This window comes from Parasteatoda tepidariorum, chromosome 3 (assembly GCF_982258835.1).
Source record: "Parasteatoda tepidariorum strain Cologne lab strain chromosome 3, Ptep-v5.0, whole genome shotgun sequence".
In the NCBI taxonomy this organism is placed as follows: Eukaryota; Metazoa; Arthropoda; class Arachnida; order Araneae; family Theridiidae; genus Parasteatoda; species Parasteatoda tepidariorum.
In genome coordinates this window covers 14,665,791-14,684,810 of record NC_141757.1, presented here as the reverse complement: position 1 = coordinate 14,684,810, position 19,020 = coordinate 14,665,791, and the positions used below count along the sequence as shown (strand labels likewise).

Below are 19,020 nucleotides of genomic sequence, written 5' to 3'. Positions count from 1 at the left end.
AAAATTATGATAGGAATGGGAAATTTCCAGGTGCAATCTAAAAACTAGGGCGCAGGCATGATGATGAATTTTAAACTAGTCTTAGTTCATTTAAGCATATTTTCAATAAAAATATTAATGTATAGTTATTTATATATGTACAGAGAAAGTGAAAGTTTTTAATTTTTTTACTAATAAAATAAATGCAAAAGAAAAAGGTAAACAATATTCTCCAATACCTTTAGTGAAAAGTTACAGAGTAAAATTAGTAAATTGTAGTATTTAAATAAGCTTTTGAATATCTGCAAAAAATTATTCATAATCAGAACAACTTTGTCAAAATTTCTGTGGACTAGGAGTTGACTGTAAGTGAGTTAAAAAAAAAAAAAAAACAATACATTTGAATAGAGGAAGGGGTACTGTGGATTTATTTCTTAGTTTTGTCGTTTAGATTGTTAAATCGATATAACCTAATATCGCGATATAAAAGGGTTGATTATATCGATTTAAGAAATCTCTATATCGTCCAGCCCTAATGTTCAGTAGTATTTATAACTGTTAACATAGTTTAGAAATGCTGTATATTTTAAATATCACTGTAAAATTTCCTATGGGTTTATATTCTTGCATGATAATGCTAGACCACTTGCAGTCAAGGCAATAAAGAAATTTCTGCAATGACACAATCGGATAGTTCTGAGCCACCCACTATCTAATCTGTCTCCATGTAACTTCCATAACTTTGATGAGCTCTGAAAAGCACAATGATATCTACTTTAACCCTTTCAACCCGAATTTTGCAGCATTAAAATGTAGGTATGAAGAGCAGTTTATGTTAATGCTGGGTTCGAATCCCGCTAAGGGTGTGGATGTTTCTCTCTGTGTTTTGTTCTCAGTTGTGCGAATGTGGCCCACCCTATAAACAGATATCTGTGACAGTGTGGCGTGAGTAGTGTTGCTCACCTCCGTGACTTAGGTTCACATGCCCACTGGGTAACGTTAAACGAGCAATACTTCCTACGCGAAGGATGCAAAAGTTCGGTCCCTGCCATTAGGGAAGAAAAAATCTTTAGGACTTATATAGCCCATTTAAGTCGAAAGGGTTAAATGAAGGTATATATATATAATCTGTCAGGAAAAAATCCAGGAAATGTAAGGGAATTTTTTTCTTTAAATTTTTGTGATCTTTTCTGTTAAGGAAATTTTGTTTTGATCATTGCCTGTGCAGCAGAAGCCTTGTATATCTATGGATCATGGAGGTTGGATTTTTTTCTTTTGATCTCTATAGCAGCTTTACATTTTAAGTATGAATCACATTTAAGTTTTTAATACACGGAAGAAAGGATAAGTTAAAATAATTATTTTATTTTAAACTGAAAAATCTTTATAAATATTTAATATAATTTCAAAAAATTAGTCTGCAAAATGAAGGGTTATTTTAAAATTACATTGAATCTAGATTTTCTTTTAAAAAAAAGAAAATAAATAATAGTAATAAAAAATTCGACCATTTTGTTTGAATAAAGGTTGGATAAAAATTTGATACTCGTAAAAGAACTTTTATTTTAATTAAGCATTAGTAACTTTAAAAATAATTTAATCTTATTATAAGATTATTTTTTGAAGCATAGCTTATAATTATTTAAGAAATAAATAAATAATCTAATTGTATGATTTTTGTAAAAAGGAAAAAATTTACTTTTTATACATTTTTAGATAAAGTTTTAAAAATCGCTTAAATTTGTTATTGCAAGTAGTCGCATATTACCAAAAATTTCACTAAAACCATAGTATTAGTGATGTTAAAATTCTAAAATAGAACACTATTTTGAAAAAAAAGTAAAACATATACAATTCGACAAGCAAAATCAATGAATGTCAGAAAAAAAATCATTTTATCAAATGCATTCTGGCAGAAAAGACTAAGAAAAAAAAGATCGATAATTTAAGATTCCATAGCTGAGCAGAAATTGGGTACCACTACTTTAGGCTACTTGAAAAAAATCTTCTGTATTTTCCAATCAACCAAATATTTTTAGGCTAATTATAATTTGCACAGGTTTATTATAATAACTTTTAATAAAACTTTACTATTCTGGGCTTATTGCAAACTTCCTGGTATAAATCAGGTCAATTGAGCAATGAGTGATATATTTTCTAATTAGCCTAAAGATATGTGGGTTTACTGTCATATATTAAGAATAAAAAAATGCCAGGCTGATTACAAAATACTGGGGATTTTACCAATTGGTTTAGCAAAATAATGATGGCTAATTTAAAAATTAGCCCATAACATTATGTAACAGTAAAATGTATCATGAAAAATTTATGTTTAGCAAAAACTCAAACTTATACCACTTTATTAACTGCAATTTGCTAAACATATATTAATTGTAAACCTACTTTAATAATAAAGCTTCAATTAAAGAGCTTTGATTTACAACAAATGAAAATAAACTCTCGCTCAAAAATTTTTTTAAAATTAAAATATCAGAAATTTCTAACAATGCCGAAACAAAAAAAGCCAACAAATCAAACTTTTAAAGAACAGTAAATTAAAAATAGTGTTGACCATTTAAACTTTTGAAAGCAAACTTGACATGGAAGTGTCAATCAGGAACTTTTTGCAGGTTTTATTACTCAAAAATAAATAATTAATAATAATAAAATAAGCATTGAAAAAGAAATAATAACTTTTATCAAGAACATATGTTGAAATCAAATAATATTTTTAACATTAAAATTTTTATTATTTTGAGTTGTTATTCTATAAACAAGTTATATTTTATAAACTTTATTAATTTAACTATTCATTGTGCTATAAAACTTCTACTTATAACCACACACTCATAAGAAAATATATGCTGAAATAGTTTAAATAAAGAATTTATTTTTGTTACATACATGAATCATAAATACAAATAATAATTGAATTAAATTTCATAACATTCATACATTTTCAAGACTCCTCCTGTCCCACTGTAAATAGAAAAAAAAATAAAAGAAATTGTTACTCCAGTTATAGTTTGTAATTTATTTAAAATATTTATAATAAACTTCGAAATCTGATTAAAAAAATGTACATCATATCTCTTCCCAGCGGTCAAACTTATGTGCAAATCAATGAGCAACTTATGTTCAATCTTAAATTTATAACAAAAACCTTTATTTTATTCAAGAAATGTTTCACAACTAAACAAATATTTGGTTTCAATGTAGTTTGTTAATAAAATTCTTTTTCCACATTTAAAGAATCTGTAATGGAGTAAATACCAAGAGAGTGAATGTAAAATCTTTCTAAATTTATTTAAGGCATAATTTAGTATTAGCATAAAAAAAATCTGGTTACTAATAATTTTATTATTTATTTTGAATAGCTAATTATAATTAGTTTACTAAAATCATTTAATTATATGCACCAATTAAAATACCGAGACAAAAAAAAAAGGAAAAACTGAATTTTTCAAATTTTAAAAGATTTTCTGACTGTAACACTGTTTACAGGTATTATTGCAAAATTATATAAGAATATGGTAGACTATTTGAAAAAACAATACCCAATATGACATGTAGTAAGATTTTTTTATTTATTTATTATATAGGGTAAAGAGATACCTTTATATGCATATTCTAGAGCACTTGAAATAGTTCGCATATCATTCTCTATACTTTTTGCCCAGTTTTCTACATCACCAATTTCCTATAAATATACAAAATATAAAAATAAATGTGAAAACTAAATTTTAAAGTTTAAAAAATGTTTCTATATATTTAAATAAATTCTAAGACATTTATACAACAGCAATATAATCTCTTAAATTAAAAAAATTATGTCAAGAGATAACTTAAATAAAACATACTGACACACTCCTTAAAAAGACGATCTAATAGTAAATAATAAAAAATAATTCAAATAAACTGAGTAACAAATGTTAATTATATGGTCTAAAACATTAATTTTAATATTATTATTTATTTTTTTAAATTGACTTTTAGTTTTGATTCCTGTCAAATATGCACCAGTTAAAATAAGAAATGATTTCATATCAATTTAGCAGAATTTATGCTTACTTTCCTGGTTGACGGCATTTTACACATGTACTACCCTAAAGAGACATTGATCTAATTTAAGTACTGTCTCATAAAATACTAATTTTGCAAGGTATCTCAAGAGCTGTTGGTGATAATAGTTGCGAGTTAAATCTATTTAAAGTAGGACATTTAGGATAGGTCGACAAGAAAAGTATCAAAACCTCCCTTTTTGCAACATTTTTTTTTCATGTTACTGTAACAGCACAAGGCCTTAGACCCTTCTATTGAGGATTTCTTTCATTAAAATGCTAAATTCTTTACATTTGTCTTCATATCAATATATTAAACAAGAATTTAATCTTAAAGTTTAGAAAAAAAGAGAAATCTTTTATTTAATTTATTCTATTTAATTTTTTTTAAATGCTTTTAGTTTTTACTAATATTTCAATGTTCAAAAAGGAGTGTGCAAAATTGAATTTTCAAAATAGTTTCCTTAATAAAAAATATTAAAGAATAAGATAAAAAATATTGAAATAAATAAAAAAAAATTTAATCCAAAATACTTTTTTTTAATCTGTTCCATAGATTATAATGAGAATAGCATTTAAAAAGCTTTTTTTAAAAAAATAAGAGAAAAATTAAAATAGCTGATGCATTTTTTAGGTGCAAGAATTGAAAAGTCTGGAAAAATTTCACAAGTTAATATTGCATAATTACCTGAAGAAAAATTAAGAAAATGTTAACTTAAATAAAAGAAATCATAGTATTAGCTTTTGATTAATGTCATTTAGAGAAATTAAATTAAGAAATATACCTTCAGAACTTGACTAAAGCTCTCTACAAGTTGCAGCCACTGTGCTGTTTGCTTCGCAAAATTTGTCACATTAGCATGAAGTTGTTTTGACTCATAATCTAACCTTTTTTGGTTAAGGTATGCTTGAGCAACACTAAAAATAATGAGAACAATATTTATTTGTTTAGGTAAAACCTGAAAGTGGAATAAAGCTATTTTTAAATTTATCATTTTCCCATGAAAAAAATTTAATTCTTGTATTTAAAAGTTTATGTCAATCCCTATAATAAAATATGGTTAAAAATAATATCCAGAAATAAACAAAATATCATAATAATATATTTTGATTCAAAACCACTTCCCATTCTTTTTATACTCGGGACTTTTCAGTTAAAAATAACTTAATAAGCCTCATGAAAGGTAAGCATAAAAAAATTTATATGTAATTTTTAAAAAAAAAAAAAAATAAGACAATTTTTTAATTTCTGTAATTACTAGTCTGAAGTACAAATGCACATTTAATATTAAAATTGGAAAGTCAAATTTTGCGAAAGATCTCTAACTGTTTTATTTTTAATGTAATTAACTTTAATGTGAAAAATCATATATTTAAAAAAAATAAAAGCAACTATTAAACAAAGAATATACAATGGATTTCAGATTATCCATGAAATTATGTATCAAGGACAAGGGAACAGGCAATAATCCGAAAAAAATAAATAAAAGTAAGGTAGAAACAAAACAAAAAAATTTTAATGTATCTCTACACGAGTAAACATTGTAAAATATAACGGAAATTTTTGTTTTACATCTAAACAGCGAATGGTAAAGAAAAAATTTGTGTAGATATACTTTACAAAAGTGTTCATGCATACAATTTTATACGTCAAAGTGTCCAGTTGCATTTCTTTTTATTTTAAAGTAAAAAATCAATCATATGCAGTATAATTTTTAATATCATTAAGGTGCGCACAATTCATGCTATAGATAATCCACAAGTGGATACCAGTGGCTTAACTGTATACAAAAGAAAGTCCTGAAAAATCATACATTTCAAAGATTTTGTAATTTTCATTTAATGTAAAATGTGCTTCAAGTGAAATGTATGAAGAAAAAAAATTCTTACAAGGAAAAAAATATCTTCAAATCATATGTACATGTTTTTATCCTTAAGTTTAATCACTATATTTAATTGAAGCCAATATTCTAAATAATTTAAAACTATCAATCAAAGATGGTTAATAAAAAGGCAATCAAGATTATCTAGATATACTAGAAACTAGGAATACTAGATTGGGAATATGAGAATCTAGGTATACTAGATTCTTATTAACCCTTCTATGGTATTGTGGTATTGAAATAAGCCACCATGGCTCACTGGTAAAGACATTGAACTGTCATTGTAATCACCTGTGGTGGCTGAGTGGTAGCGCTTTGTGCTCCTGTGCCACAGGTCCTGGGTTCGATCCTCGGGCCGGGCAAGGTTGACTCAGCCTTTCATCCGTTCTGTGGGTCAATAAATGAGTACCAAGCGTTCTTGGGAACTAAACACTGGGGGTTCCGCGTTTGGCTGACCACCTAACCGGAACATCTCTTCCTGCACCCCAGAGCAAGAAAACTGAGATGGGCACAGTAGGCCATGGCCCTCTATAGACTGTCGTGGCACTGAGTTTAGTTTTTTTTTTTTTTTTTGTAATCACCTGTAGCGGCTTGAAGTTCACTCTGCTTGTCTGGGAAGTAAAAATGGCCTGCGTACAAGGCTGAACACATTGCCACAATCATGCCGTTTATCACTAAATTGTGGGGCTTTAGGCTTCATGACCCCCTGGCTTACTATCAGCTGTTGCGAGATTGTGCTACTTTTACTTTTTTTACATAATTGGATTTGTCCAGCCAACCTTCAGGTCTTTAAATAATTTGATGTTCCTTTGGCGATGGGTACTATTTGTTCCACAGACAAACTATTTGTTTGACAAACTATCTGTTTGTACTATTTGTTCCACAGACGGATCGGGGGTTAGGGACCACTGCTTTAGCATGTCAGTTATTTATTATAAAGACTCATTAAAATATCATTGCACAAGAACCTACCTAATTAGACAACTTAATATTATATTTATTTCAAATTTTATTTTGTTAATTAATTATAAAATAAATTTGTTGCCTTTTACAAAACAAACGAGAGCCCTTACATAATTTCCCTACATGATAAACTCACTAAGTGGTTTATCTATTTCGCCAACTCAGTGAATTTCTAATCACAACCCAACTGCATAAATATATTCTTAAAAAAAGGTTTTTTTCCTGGTTAATTTAAGGATTTAGAATAGCACTCAATAACACTATTAGACAAATTTGATTTATTTCATCGGTCGACATGCTAGATAAGACAGGAGGTCAAATTACAAAGGTTTCGTTTCCTTTCAATACATGGAATAAATTTAGATTTTGATAAAGCCAACTTGACAGGTTTCACAGATCTTTTTAAAAAATTAGTCACACGTACCATGAAACCTTATTTTTTTTAGAGTTTTTTTCACAAGCATTTTGAAATACAAACACATTTTCTAAACAATTTTGCTCATATGAATAATGAAATGTTCAAGAAATTATTAAATTATATACTGATTTTAATCAGAATATAAACACACTAGGAGGTCCAGCCCAGCTCGCCCACTTCTGAAACTGCTATTGGAATACTTCGCAATTAGAGCTTGTTTCGATTGTTCAATGTGTTTTAGTTTAGCTTTGTATCAATTGTATGCTTTAAAATAAAGTTCTAAAAATATACAACATATAATTCCAAATTCTAAACTTCAAAAAATTTGGAAACAACAACATAAAGTCCTTTATTCTTACCTGAACTAATAGAATGCATAAACAATTGAAAGAAAAAAAGACATAGTAACAAAATAAATAAAATTAGAGTTGATACTTCAAAGTTAAAATAAAAGTTGAATCAATGAACATCGCTACAGCAGGTTTCAACAAAAGTAAGCTATCCTGATCAGAGTTTGAAATTAACAGTGTTCCAAAACTGCTAAAATTTGAACAGAACCATCATAAAATAATTATCAGTTATCTGCTAGAACAGCAATGGATGAAAAGGGATGGTATGCTGTTTTGTTTGTTTCATGTTTAGGTCTTCTTTGTCAAAAAATAGTTCATGTCATCTTAATCGAATGCATTCTCTGTATTGTAATTTTTAATTTAAATTTCCATTATTAACATATTTAAAACAAAAAATCTATAACAACTTGTAAATGAACCAGTGAAAATGTATAAATTAGTTACCTTAGTAACTAATTTATTTATTAGCTACTAATTTATGAGATTTATAAGATAATAATTATTTCTAAGATAATTCATTTATTTATTAGTTACTAGTTCTTCGAACCAGTGACTAAATTTCCATACAGGGTTCCAATTTTCAAGCACTAAAAAAACAGTTTTTTTAGCACTACATACGTTAACAAAATGCAAAATAATTTTCAAAGACTTTACATGATCATGATGAAATAACCAGTTTCTGACAAATAGCTCTTTTTCTTCATTGTATTAGCCACCTTAAAAAGATTGAGAGATTTTCAGTTCGATTTCAGAGGATGGAAAAAGAATTCTAAAATTGAGAATATCTTGCAAAATGCAGCAGTTGCACATGAGAGTACAAGAATCTCACTGAACCCAGCTCAGTATGCACATGCGGACCCACAAGTATTTCATCAAACATGTAAAATGATTAGTGCTTTTATACGCTATATGAAAATTATATTTTCAAATTAATATGAAACCTGTTTGAATTAATATGTAGAATTAAAACAAAAATGTTAACACAGTTTGACAGGGTTCCCACTTAATTTCAGAAGAAAAAAAAAATTCTCTGACTTTTCCAGGTATACTAGGTAAATTTCAATGAAAAATGAGATCATATTTTAATCAGATAACTTTGATTCGTTTATTTGTAATGTGAAATATGAGATTTTCTGTGTAAAAATATTATTAAACAAGGAAGAGAACATTTCAGGTATACTAAAATGAGAAATTTTAACAACAAATAATTGCAATAGATGTCAGAATTATTTAACTCAAATCTCAATAACTGATAACTGTTACTGACAATTTTAAGACTGGCTATTTTCCAGGATATATATAGGATATCCAGGATATATATTCCCATATATAGCAATATTCCAGGTATGATATAGGAATATTCTAGGTTTTAGTAAAAAAAAATTTCAACTTTCCCCGACTATTCCCTGATTTTTGCAGCTAAATTAAAATTCCAGGTTTTCCCTGTTCTCCCAGACCCGAGGGAACCCTGCTTGATAGTTTAAATGAACAGTAAGATTTTCTTTTTGTTTCTGCTTAACTTATAACCCAGTTTGTTTGCAATGTAATACAGTTAGTCTTCATCGTCAATGTGAAAAAATAAATTTTGTCAGTTTTGTGACAACATTCATACAATTAATATTATATAGAGTTGTTTAATTAAAAAAAAATTATCATTTCATTGTGAAAGCTGTAAAAATATTTTCAATGTAAAATAGCAAAATCAAATTGCTTAAAATATTGCAAAGAAAATTACATTTTTACATAGATATTCCAGCGGGTCATTTAAAAGTATTTCATAAATAGATAAACAACACATATTTACTTAAGAATACATGAAACTGCAATGTTAATTATACATACCCAACATTCAGATGATCTACTAAAGCTGATGTAAGTGTACTGGCAGCAACAACAGCGTCTTTACGCTTTTTTTCTAAAATAAAATATTCATATTAAAAACCAAATTATATCTTTTTTATGCTTTGAAATAAGAGGACAATAAAATACTTTTAAATTGCATTATGATTTTTGAAAATTCAAGATTTAGTTAAAAATGTGGCTATTATGTTTCACTTTGTATGAGTTCTTGTAAAGACACTGTAGAAGAAATAAGTATTTACACTTATAAACACTCTTTTTTTTCTCTCCAAAGCTTATTAAATTATAATATTTATATATAAAAGATATATATAATATTTATATATAAAAGTGTCTTTAGAAAGATTTTTCAAATTACAATATTCTGAGTCTTCTAAAAATACAAGTATCAAAACAGAAAAATATCCTGATAAATGTACATAACCAAAGTGTGAAATACATGTCACATATAAAAAATAAAAACAGATATCTATTATCAGGATACGTAGCCAAATTACTCAACAAAAAATAAGCACCTTTTAAGTACTTCTTAAGCATTTAAAAAATATTTTCAAGCACTATATACATTAACAAAATACAAAATAATTTTCAAACACTTTACATGATCTTGATAAAATGACTAGTTTCTGACAAATAACTTTATTCTTGATTATATTAGCCATAAAAATTATTATAATAAATTATTATAAAAAGATAAAGAGATTTTTCAGTTCAATTTCAGAGAGTGGAAAACGAAGCCTAAAATTGAGAATATTGTGCCAAAATGCAGCAGAGTTGCACATGAGAGTGCTACAATCTCAGCTCAGTAAACGCACCTGCGAACTCGCAAGTATTTCATCAAACATGTAAAATGATTGGCGCTTTCATACGCTATGGACCGGCGGTAGGCCAAAATGCATTGTGTTTGAATGAATTGTGAAAACGTTAAATAGAACAATGTTAAAAGCACGCTTTTGCATAATATATGGCGAAAATCAACATGGTAAAGAAAAAATATATCGTTTTCAAAAAGGTAAATTAAGCACTTTTTAAAAACACCTGAGGAAAAAAGCACCTTTATGGGCTTTCAAAAAACGATAATCAAAAATGAGCACTTTTTAAAAACGCTATGTACCGTGGTTATAATTCGGAAAGCCTAATTATATCAAGCTTGACCCTCCCAGTGTCATCGAGCAAGGCATATGTGTTTAGTTTGAAAACTGCAGCTTACAAATTACCACAGACACATCAGTTAAATAATTGACAAAATTTATAACTTAACAAAAATTAATAAAAGAAGGAGTCACATTGAAAAATGCAATTTGAAAAGCACCTAGAACCCACTTTTAATTAATCCATTTATTTCAAGACTTAATAGATTAATTTTCATTCATTTTGAAAAATATATACAAGAATATGTATAACAGCATGATTATTTTTAAACATCCTTTAAATATAAAGAAAATAAAAAAACTGAGGGAAGAAAAAGGATAAAATGATAATTAGAAAATGTAAAATGATAAACTGAATATTTATAATAACTATTTTAGAAATAAATTCATAACAAATAATCTCACTTCATTTAAGAATCTAATCTACCTTAGATAACAAAAAATAGTTTGTTTTTCAATATAAATACATACTGGATACCTATTAAATAAACTTAATTTTATCAGCTTTTCTTCACTCTAAGTAGTTTGTCAAAATCAAATTAATCCAATAACTCATGAACTTCTTTTAAATAAAATTATGATGCAACAATTTAGGAAACTTGAAACAAATATTATTTAAGTGAATCTCTAATTTAAGTAGTACACACAGTTCAATAGAAAATAAATAAAAAAGGTACTATTCTCTTGACATTACCTCAATAGTTGTTATTGCAACATCACGAAAAATAAGTTGGTTGAAGTTTGAACTACTGACTTTTTCTATCATTAGGAATTCATAGCTTTTAAATTTTATCTCTTTCCCCTTTCACTTAGAATTCAAGCTTTTGAAAAAGAAGGAAATCAGTCAAAAGACTGAAAACCTTCACAACTACATGAGAGATTTTAGTATCTCTTTTTAAGACCAATTATTATAAAATCTATTATAAATTACTTTAAAATGAGGATAAAACGCCCCAATTGGAGAAAGCACCCCCCCCCCCCCACCTGTAATTTCATATAAATACTGATTGCCAATCAGTACCAAAAAAGCACCCCCTTCTCTACAACACAATTTAGTAGTTCTTATTTTAAGAATAAATTCATAAAATTTATTTCTAAAAAATAGTTATCCCTTATGTTTAGGGTAGAGGATTAATGCTAGGCTGTAAATAAACAATGACTGGGGGGGGGAAAGGTAGATAATCAATCACAGTCACTGAACTGAAGATTGCTAACAAAAGTGTATTAAGAAGATCTATTATGATAATCTACAGATAACATTAAGAAAATCTATTAATCCTAAAGATTATATATTATAAACTATAATACATTAAATACTGCATGCATTGAAAATTAATATAGCATTTTTGAAGAAAAAAAATGCAAAAATTTATTTACCAAGTTCTTCTCTCTTGGCAGACTGCTTAACTTGATGTTCCTTTACAATACTGGAAAGCATGCTTTGCTATGAAGTTTTAATAAATATATATACCTGAAAAAATATAAATAAGTGACTCAAATGATAATAAATTTTTTTAAAAACAGGGTGCGCAGCCAAATCTTTGAACAAAAAATAAGCACCTTTTAATTATTTTTCAAGCACTTAAAAATATATTTAACTACTATACAGGGTGATTCTAAAAAGATGGGCAAAAGTTTAGGCAACCCAAGCAAAAAATCTTTATCAAAGAATACATGGTCGAAAACAAAATGCAAAACCGCTAGAGGGCGTCAAAGTTTATGTTCTTATATGAGGCAAAAACACACAAAGAACGATGAAGTTAAGTTATAAAAGCAAATTTAATGGCATGTGATTACAATAAGGGTTCAAAACAGTGGCGGGCAGCGGCTATGCATGCAGTACAACGGCGAAGAAAAGATAGACGAACATTCTGAAACACAAACTTTCCCTGCAGCGGCCGAAAGCTTGGCAACAAGCAACGCAGAGCAGTAGCTCGCAACAGGAATGGAGCTTTGACGTTTGCATCAAACAACTTTCCAAATGCGCCAGCACCTTTGCGTTTTGTTTTCCACCATGCATTCTTTGATAAAAATTGTTTGCTTGGTTGTGTACTATCACTTCCTAAAATTTTGCCCATCTTCTTAGAATCACCCTGTATACATTAACAAATGCAAAATAATTTTTAAAGACTTTACATGATCATGATAAAATAACTAGTTTCTGACAAAGAACTCTTTTCTTGATTATATTAGCCACCGTAAAAAGATCAAGAGATTTTTTGGTTCGATTTCAGAGTTAAGGAGAATGAAGCCTGAAATTGAAAAAATCGTGCAAAATGCAGCAGGAGTTGCACAAGAGAGTGCAAGCATCTCACCAAACCTAACACAGTAGGTGTACATGCGGACCCACAAGTATTTCATAAAACATGTAAAATGATTACCGCTTCCATACGCTATGGACTGCCGATAGGTCGAAATGGATTGTGGTTGAATGAATTGCGAAAACTTGAATAGAACAATGTGAAAAACCAGGCTTTTGCATAATATGAGCCGAAAATTGACATGGTAAAGAAGAAAAAAAATCTCTTTTTCGAAAAGGGAATATCAAGCAATTTTTATAGAAATACAATGAAAAAAAACACCTTTAAGGGATTTTAAAAAACGAAACTAAGCGCCTTTAAGCACTTTTTAAAAACGCTATGCACCATGACAGAGTATTGTTTTTGAAAAAAAAATTAGTAGCATGTATATCAGGACTTTAAAAAACTAAACATTTTTATATGCTTCGCAGCAGAATGCATGCCTCAATAAAAATTAAATGCGCCCAATATCTCAATCAAAAATTATTTACAGAGAGAAATGCTGAAAACAGGCAAGTTTTCATTAAAATTTAATAAAAATGGTAATTGTATTTTCCACATGTTTTGATTTTGGCTTCCAAACTAAGCATTAATTTAACAGACTTTCAGACTCTCTAAATGTTCTTTTCCGAAATTTCATCTTCAATTTTTCCTACATGAAAAAATAAATAAAATGCTTTTCCTCATGTTATTCAGTTTCTATTACTGATAGTACATTTGCGTTTGCATTAACCATCCAAGCATTGAGCCATTGGCTAAAATTGTTTTATAAACTGAATACAAATTTCAGCATATTTCAAATAAAAAAATAAAGAGGTCAACTTACATATCAGATCAACCTATGCAACTGAATATATGATATTTTAATTCCCTTATTATTCTGTGTGTGTTTTCTTTTAATTAACTACGGTAGGTAGGTATTTTATTTACGTCCCACTAGAGCTGCACAATGGGCTATTGACGATGGTCTGGGAAACATCCCTGAGGATGATTCGAAGACATGCCATCACAATTTTGATCCTCTGCAGAGGGAATGGCTCTCCCGCTTTAGCAGCCCAACGATCTTCACGCGACGTCGAGCACTTTACGATAGAACAGTTTAACGAGGACTGATACTGTGCACCCTCGGACCCTACGTAGCCTGATCAAAGTGGTCACCCACCCGCTTACTGACCACAGCCAGTGATGCTTGACTTCAGTGTTCTACTGGGAATCATGTTTTTACGGGGGATATTTCTATATCGTGATCTGCAGCAGAATAATCACCAAGTCTTGGAAACTTCCGGGCAGTAGCCCACGAGAAACTAAAAAAAAAAAAAAATCACAGAAAGGGACTAATTTGAATGGGATAACTTGTAGCCACCCCCCGAGCAAACATTTACATAATATTTTTTAAAAAAATTTGCAAGTTTAAAATCTTTTTGGCACCTTGACGATTGTAGTTGGCGCACCAGATCACGATACGGAAATATTCCCTTTTACGATCAGATCAGTCTCTAATAAACTGAGAGAGATAATAAACTAAAACTTTGAAATAGTTTTTTTCTTTTAGGTATAAATAATAATTTCCTGCAGGAAAAACCAGATTGTAATAATATCTACAATTATTAACTGGGGTTAATTAACAATCTAATGCATAAAATGTACATGACAATGCATTGACACAGGAAATCTTACCCAATACACACAATTTAAAGTTTTTTTTAGGAATTCAAGAAGCCAAATTTATAGAAGCTATTTAAAGCTGAATTTATTTATTCGGAAAATAACTTGAAAAACTAATTAATAAATATATACAAGTATCCTCATCGAAATTTTTTAAGAAAAAATCAGAGACATAAACAAACAAAAGAGGATGTTTATAAAAATTATATAAAAAATATCAATTAAGAAAGGAAAAACATATCACTTGTGTTTCAAAGAACTTGCTAAGGCGAAAGGAAATTATTCAAAATTAAAACTTTTACACATATCAGAAGCAGACAAGTTACTTGTTTAGAAATTTAGATTGAAGAAAAGTGCTACGAGCACTTTGCGTTAGCTTATAGCTCTATATTTTCATTAATTAAGCCTTTCTCTGAGGCTAAATAGATAGTAGAAGATTTTGTTGTTGTAGTTCATTTACGTCGCACTAGAGCTGCACAATGGGCTATTGGTGATGGTCTGGGAAACATCCCTGAGGATGATTCGAAGACATGCCCTCACAATTTTGATCCGCTGCAGAGGGAATGGCTCTCCCGCTTTAGCAGCCCAACGACCTGCACGCGAAGTCGAGAACTTTACGCTAGAACAGTTTAACGAGGACCAATACCGCACACCCTCAGTCCCTACGCAGACTGATCCAAGTGGTCACCCACCCGCACACTGACCGCAGACAGTGATGCTTGACTTCGGTGATCTGCTGGGAATCGTGTCGTAACGATCCGTCCACTGCGAGTCTGGAAGAATTTGTAAAAGGATTAGAGTTAGGTCTGAGAATTGAAAGACAATATCGGTAAATGCTGGATTCTGAAGTGATAAGGATTGGAAGAGTTTTTTACAAGCATTCTGGAAAGAGGGACATTACTGGAGGAAGTGATAGTTCGGGTCGACACCTCCGCAGTACTGACAGTTTGGGTTTTGTGACAGTTTGCACTTGAAATGTAAGAATGCGTTAGTCGGAAGATATTTAGTTCTGGCAATTAGTGTATCAAGATTTCTGGAGCTCATTAGTTGACGTTAGTCTTGAGATCTATCAAGGTGAGGCAAGAGTGCTGCCAGACTCTGCCCGACAAGGGGTCAAGTCTCCCCCGACAGGGGGGCTCAAACAAATTAATTCAAAATATTTAAATTAAAACGAATTTTATACTTTACATTTTTTTCTCACATCATTTTTTTAAGTGTGTTTCTAATAATCTAAAATCACTGATATTGATACCACAATGTGCAGATTCCTTTTAATGTAAATTTAAATCTAATTTTTTTTTTCTGTTATCGATGTATTTTGTACTGTATGGACTCAGAGGCGTACCTATGGAAAGAAGCGCCTATGGCAAATCTCTTACTGGCGTCCTTCCTAAAATATTGATATTCTCTTTTTTTATAAATTTTTTTATTTTTTTTATCCAAAACAAAATAAAAGCATTGTTTGAAGTATTTAACTCTTTTGACAGGATTGCAAAAAGATTGCATTGAATTAAAAAAAGAATTAATAAATAAATAAATATTAAATATAACAATAAAATTATCTCTTTTTAATTGTTATGCGTTCACGTGTATTCGAAATTCTCATCGGTAAGAAATAAAATACCTTTTCTATCATATTTAAAAAAGACTCGATTGCGTTTTTTCAATTATCAATAAAAATTCTAACAAGTTTTTTAATTAAGCACTATTATATTTTAAAGCTTTACAAATATAATTTGGTAACAAAAATACGCACACACAACAAATGTAGCTTGAAGAAAAACTATATAACCGGATGATTACCCAACATTTTCAAAATTAAAACTGAAGGAAATTGAATTTTTTTTAAATAATCACGCTTTGCTAACATCAAAACAATAAAATCATCGCGCTACAATCAAAAGATAGATTTTTGTTAGCTTATTTACTGTTCAATAAAAAAAGATCGATGCTCGTAATATAATTAAGTTTCACAAACATTAATAACAGATCATATGAAAAAATCTACACATAATTACATACGAAACACTAATAGCGACAATAATACATTCTTCATTGAGAAATAAATTAGAGGAAGTTGACGTTTTAGTTTTAAGAATAACTAGAAATAATTACTTTGCAAACACTAAAAAGAAGGCAAAAGGTTAAGAAATAGACCAGAATACATTCTGATATATATTAAATTTGAAAAAAAAAATATATGAAAAATTTTCTCTTCGCATCACTTTAGAATAAATTAATGATAAAGCAAAAAATTAAACTGGTTTGAATTATAAATTTTTAGACGTTCAGTGCGCAAAAAAATAAATAAAGGGACCACCCCGATAACTTTTGATCTAATGATCAGATCTTTACTTTCTTCTTATTTCAATTGCTCAAGGGGTGACTTAAAATAGGATAATTAATAGGTGCAGGTATGATATTTTAAGTCACGAAATCAGATACTAAAACGTACTTTCTCTGAAGTTTCTGTTTATATATGCCTTTTTTTTCCACGGATTTGGATTTCTAAACCCCAAAATGCAATCTGAGAAGTACCTAGAGAGCTTTTCAAGCAAAGTGAAAAAAAAAATTTGCACAACATCGTTTATAATTTTGAAAATTGTTTAAAAAAATTTTTTTAGTAAATATTTATTATTTTATTTAATAATTGTCTTAAAAATTTGAATTGTAGGGGGAAAAAATTTTACGTCATTTTAAAAGAAGGTAATTTAACATGGGAAAATACAATAGTTTAGCAAAATTGATCAAACAGTTAATGAAAAATCAAATTTCAAATAACCGACTTTTTAAAAATTCGATTTCCCAGGAAACCGAACTCCATATTCGAACTATTTGAATTTAGACTAACCTGCAGAACAGGGTTTTCAAAAAATTTTATAAAACTAATCAAAATTAGTTAAATATGAAAGTTGTTTTTAAGGAAAAAGAAAAATATAAATCATTGAAATATTTTAGGAGAAGATGACTTTTCGCATTTTTATGAAAATACATTATAAGAATGCGTATTGCGTATGCTTCATAACTAAACGGGCTCTAGTTTTTCATTAGATGCTTATTGTTTTTTTCATATTCTTAAAATAAAGATAATTATTTAATGAAAAAAATTATTGTGATTATCACTTTATTGATAACTTTTTTTCTCAAGTTACTAAACTGTTGTAATGATTGGGTTATAAACTACATATCATAACCTTAATACTATTTTGTGATCATTCTACTTGGATTATAAAAAATAAATATATATAAATATAATATATAAATAGAGGGCACTTTATAAACCCATTTAAAAACGGCATACCGACTTTTTTCAAGCAATATGATATGGAGTGACTAGAAATGTAATGTAAGTGGAATATATTGTAAAAGACTTAAACATTAAAAAATTAGCTTTTATATAAAATTAAAAGAGTAGTATTTATTTAATCTATTTTTTTTTAAAGGAAGAAAAAGGCAATTTGAAATAAAAGAAAAAATATAGGAGAAAGATTTGCAAAATTTTGTGCCCGAGAAATAAGGAAACGTGCTCCATAACTCGAAGACAGTTTGATAAATATAAAATAATAAAAAAATTCAAAACAAACATGTCTTTAAAAATTAAAAAATTCTTAAAAAATAATTTTTTTTTTTTAAAATTTGTAGGTAGAAGTATCGTTAAAATTCACATTTAAAGCAAGGGCAGACTGTATTTTGATTAAAAAGGTAAATATAGTGGCATTAACATCATTTCATGATTCGCATTTTTCTTGGGAAAGCAAATCATTTGTATTAACCATAAAATATATTTAATAAAAACGTTTATACATATTAGAAACTATACGTTTTTCTTTGTTAATTTAAAGTGAAAGCTAATGCTTACTTAGTTTAAATATAAACACACTCACCCTTTACGAGAATGAACTTTCCAAGTGGTAGCAAGACAGTTACCGAAAAACAATCTTACTTAAAAATATATTCATATTTTGACCAGATTGAAATTCATTATCGTAAACTGCGGCAAATAAATTGAACCGCGATGGCTTAGGGGATAGAGCGTTCGCCTTCCAATGCGGCGAATCGGGTTCGAATCCCAGTCGATGCGAATTCCACATCCATCTTGCACCGACCACAGTGCTAACGTGAAATATCCTTGGTGGTAGACGGATCATGGGTTAGAGTTCCCCTGCCGTCAGGCTAACCGTGGGGGGATCTCGTGGTCTTCCCCTTCATGTAACGCAAGTGCGGGTTAGCTCCATCAGAAAGTCCTCTCCGAAGGCAAATTTCTCCCCGCACTCGATCCAGGAGTTCCTTTGTCTTCTGGATTGGGTTCAAAATTACTAGGTTACGGAGTTGAACATTAGTAGTCGTGAACCCATCGAATTGGGTAGGGATGTTCAACGACGGTTATAAC

The 19,020-nt window shown here is 29.1% G+C and overlaps 1 protein-coding gene across 2 annotated transcripts; it reads right to left on the bottom strand.

Annotated features, from left to right (window-relative positions):
- Positions 1-2,849: 2,849 nt before the first annotated feature.
- Positions 2,850-18,622, bottom strand: Blos1 (biogenesis of lysosome-related organelles complex 1 subunit 1). Of its 2 annotated transcripts, none has more exons than XM_016051511.5 (6): positions 18,515-18,622; positions 12,043-12,136; positions 9,497-9,569; positions 4,826-4,958; positions 3,595-3,679; positions 2,850-2,958 (listed from the first exon to the last, which is right to left on the bottom strand). In XM_016051511.5, exons 2-6 carry the CDS (start codon positions 12,101-12,103, stop codon positions 2,939-2,941), a joined length of 372 nt encoding a protein of 123 aa, XP_015906997.1. In that variant the 5' UTR covers positions 12,104-12,136; positions 18,515-18,622; the 3' UTR covers positions 2,850-2,938. The 2 variants fall into 2 exon arrangements, with proteins under 2 accessions (XP_015906997.1, XP_015906996.1); XM_016051510.3 differs by lacking the exon at positions 18,515-18,622 and adding an exon at positions 14,875-15,007.
- Positions 18,623-19,020: the final 398 nt, after the last annotated feature.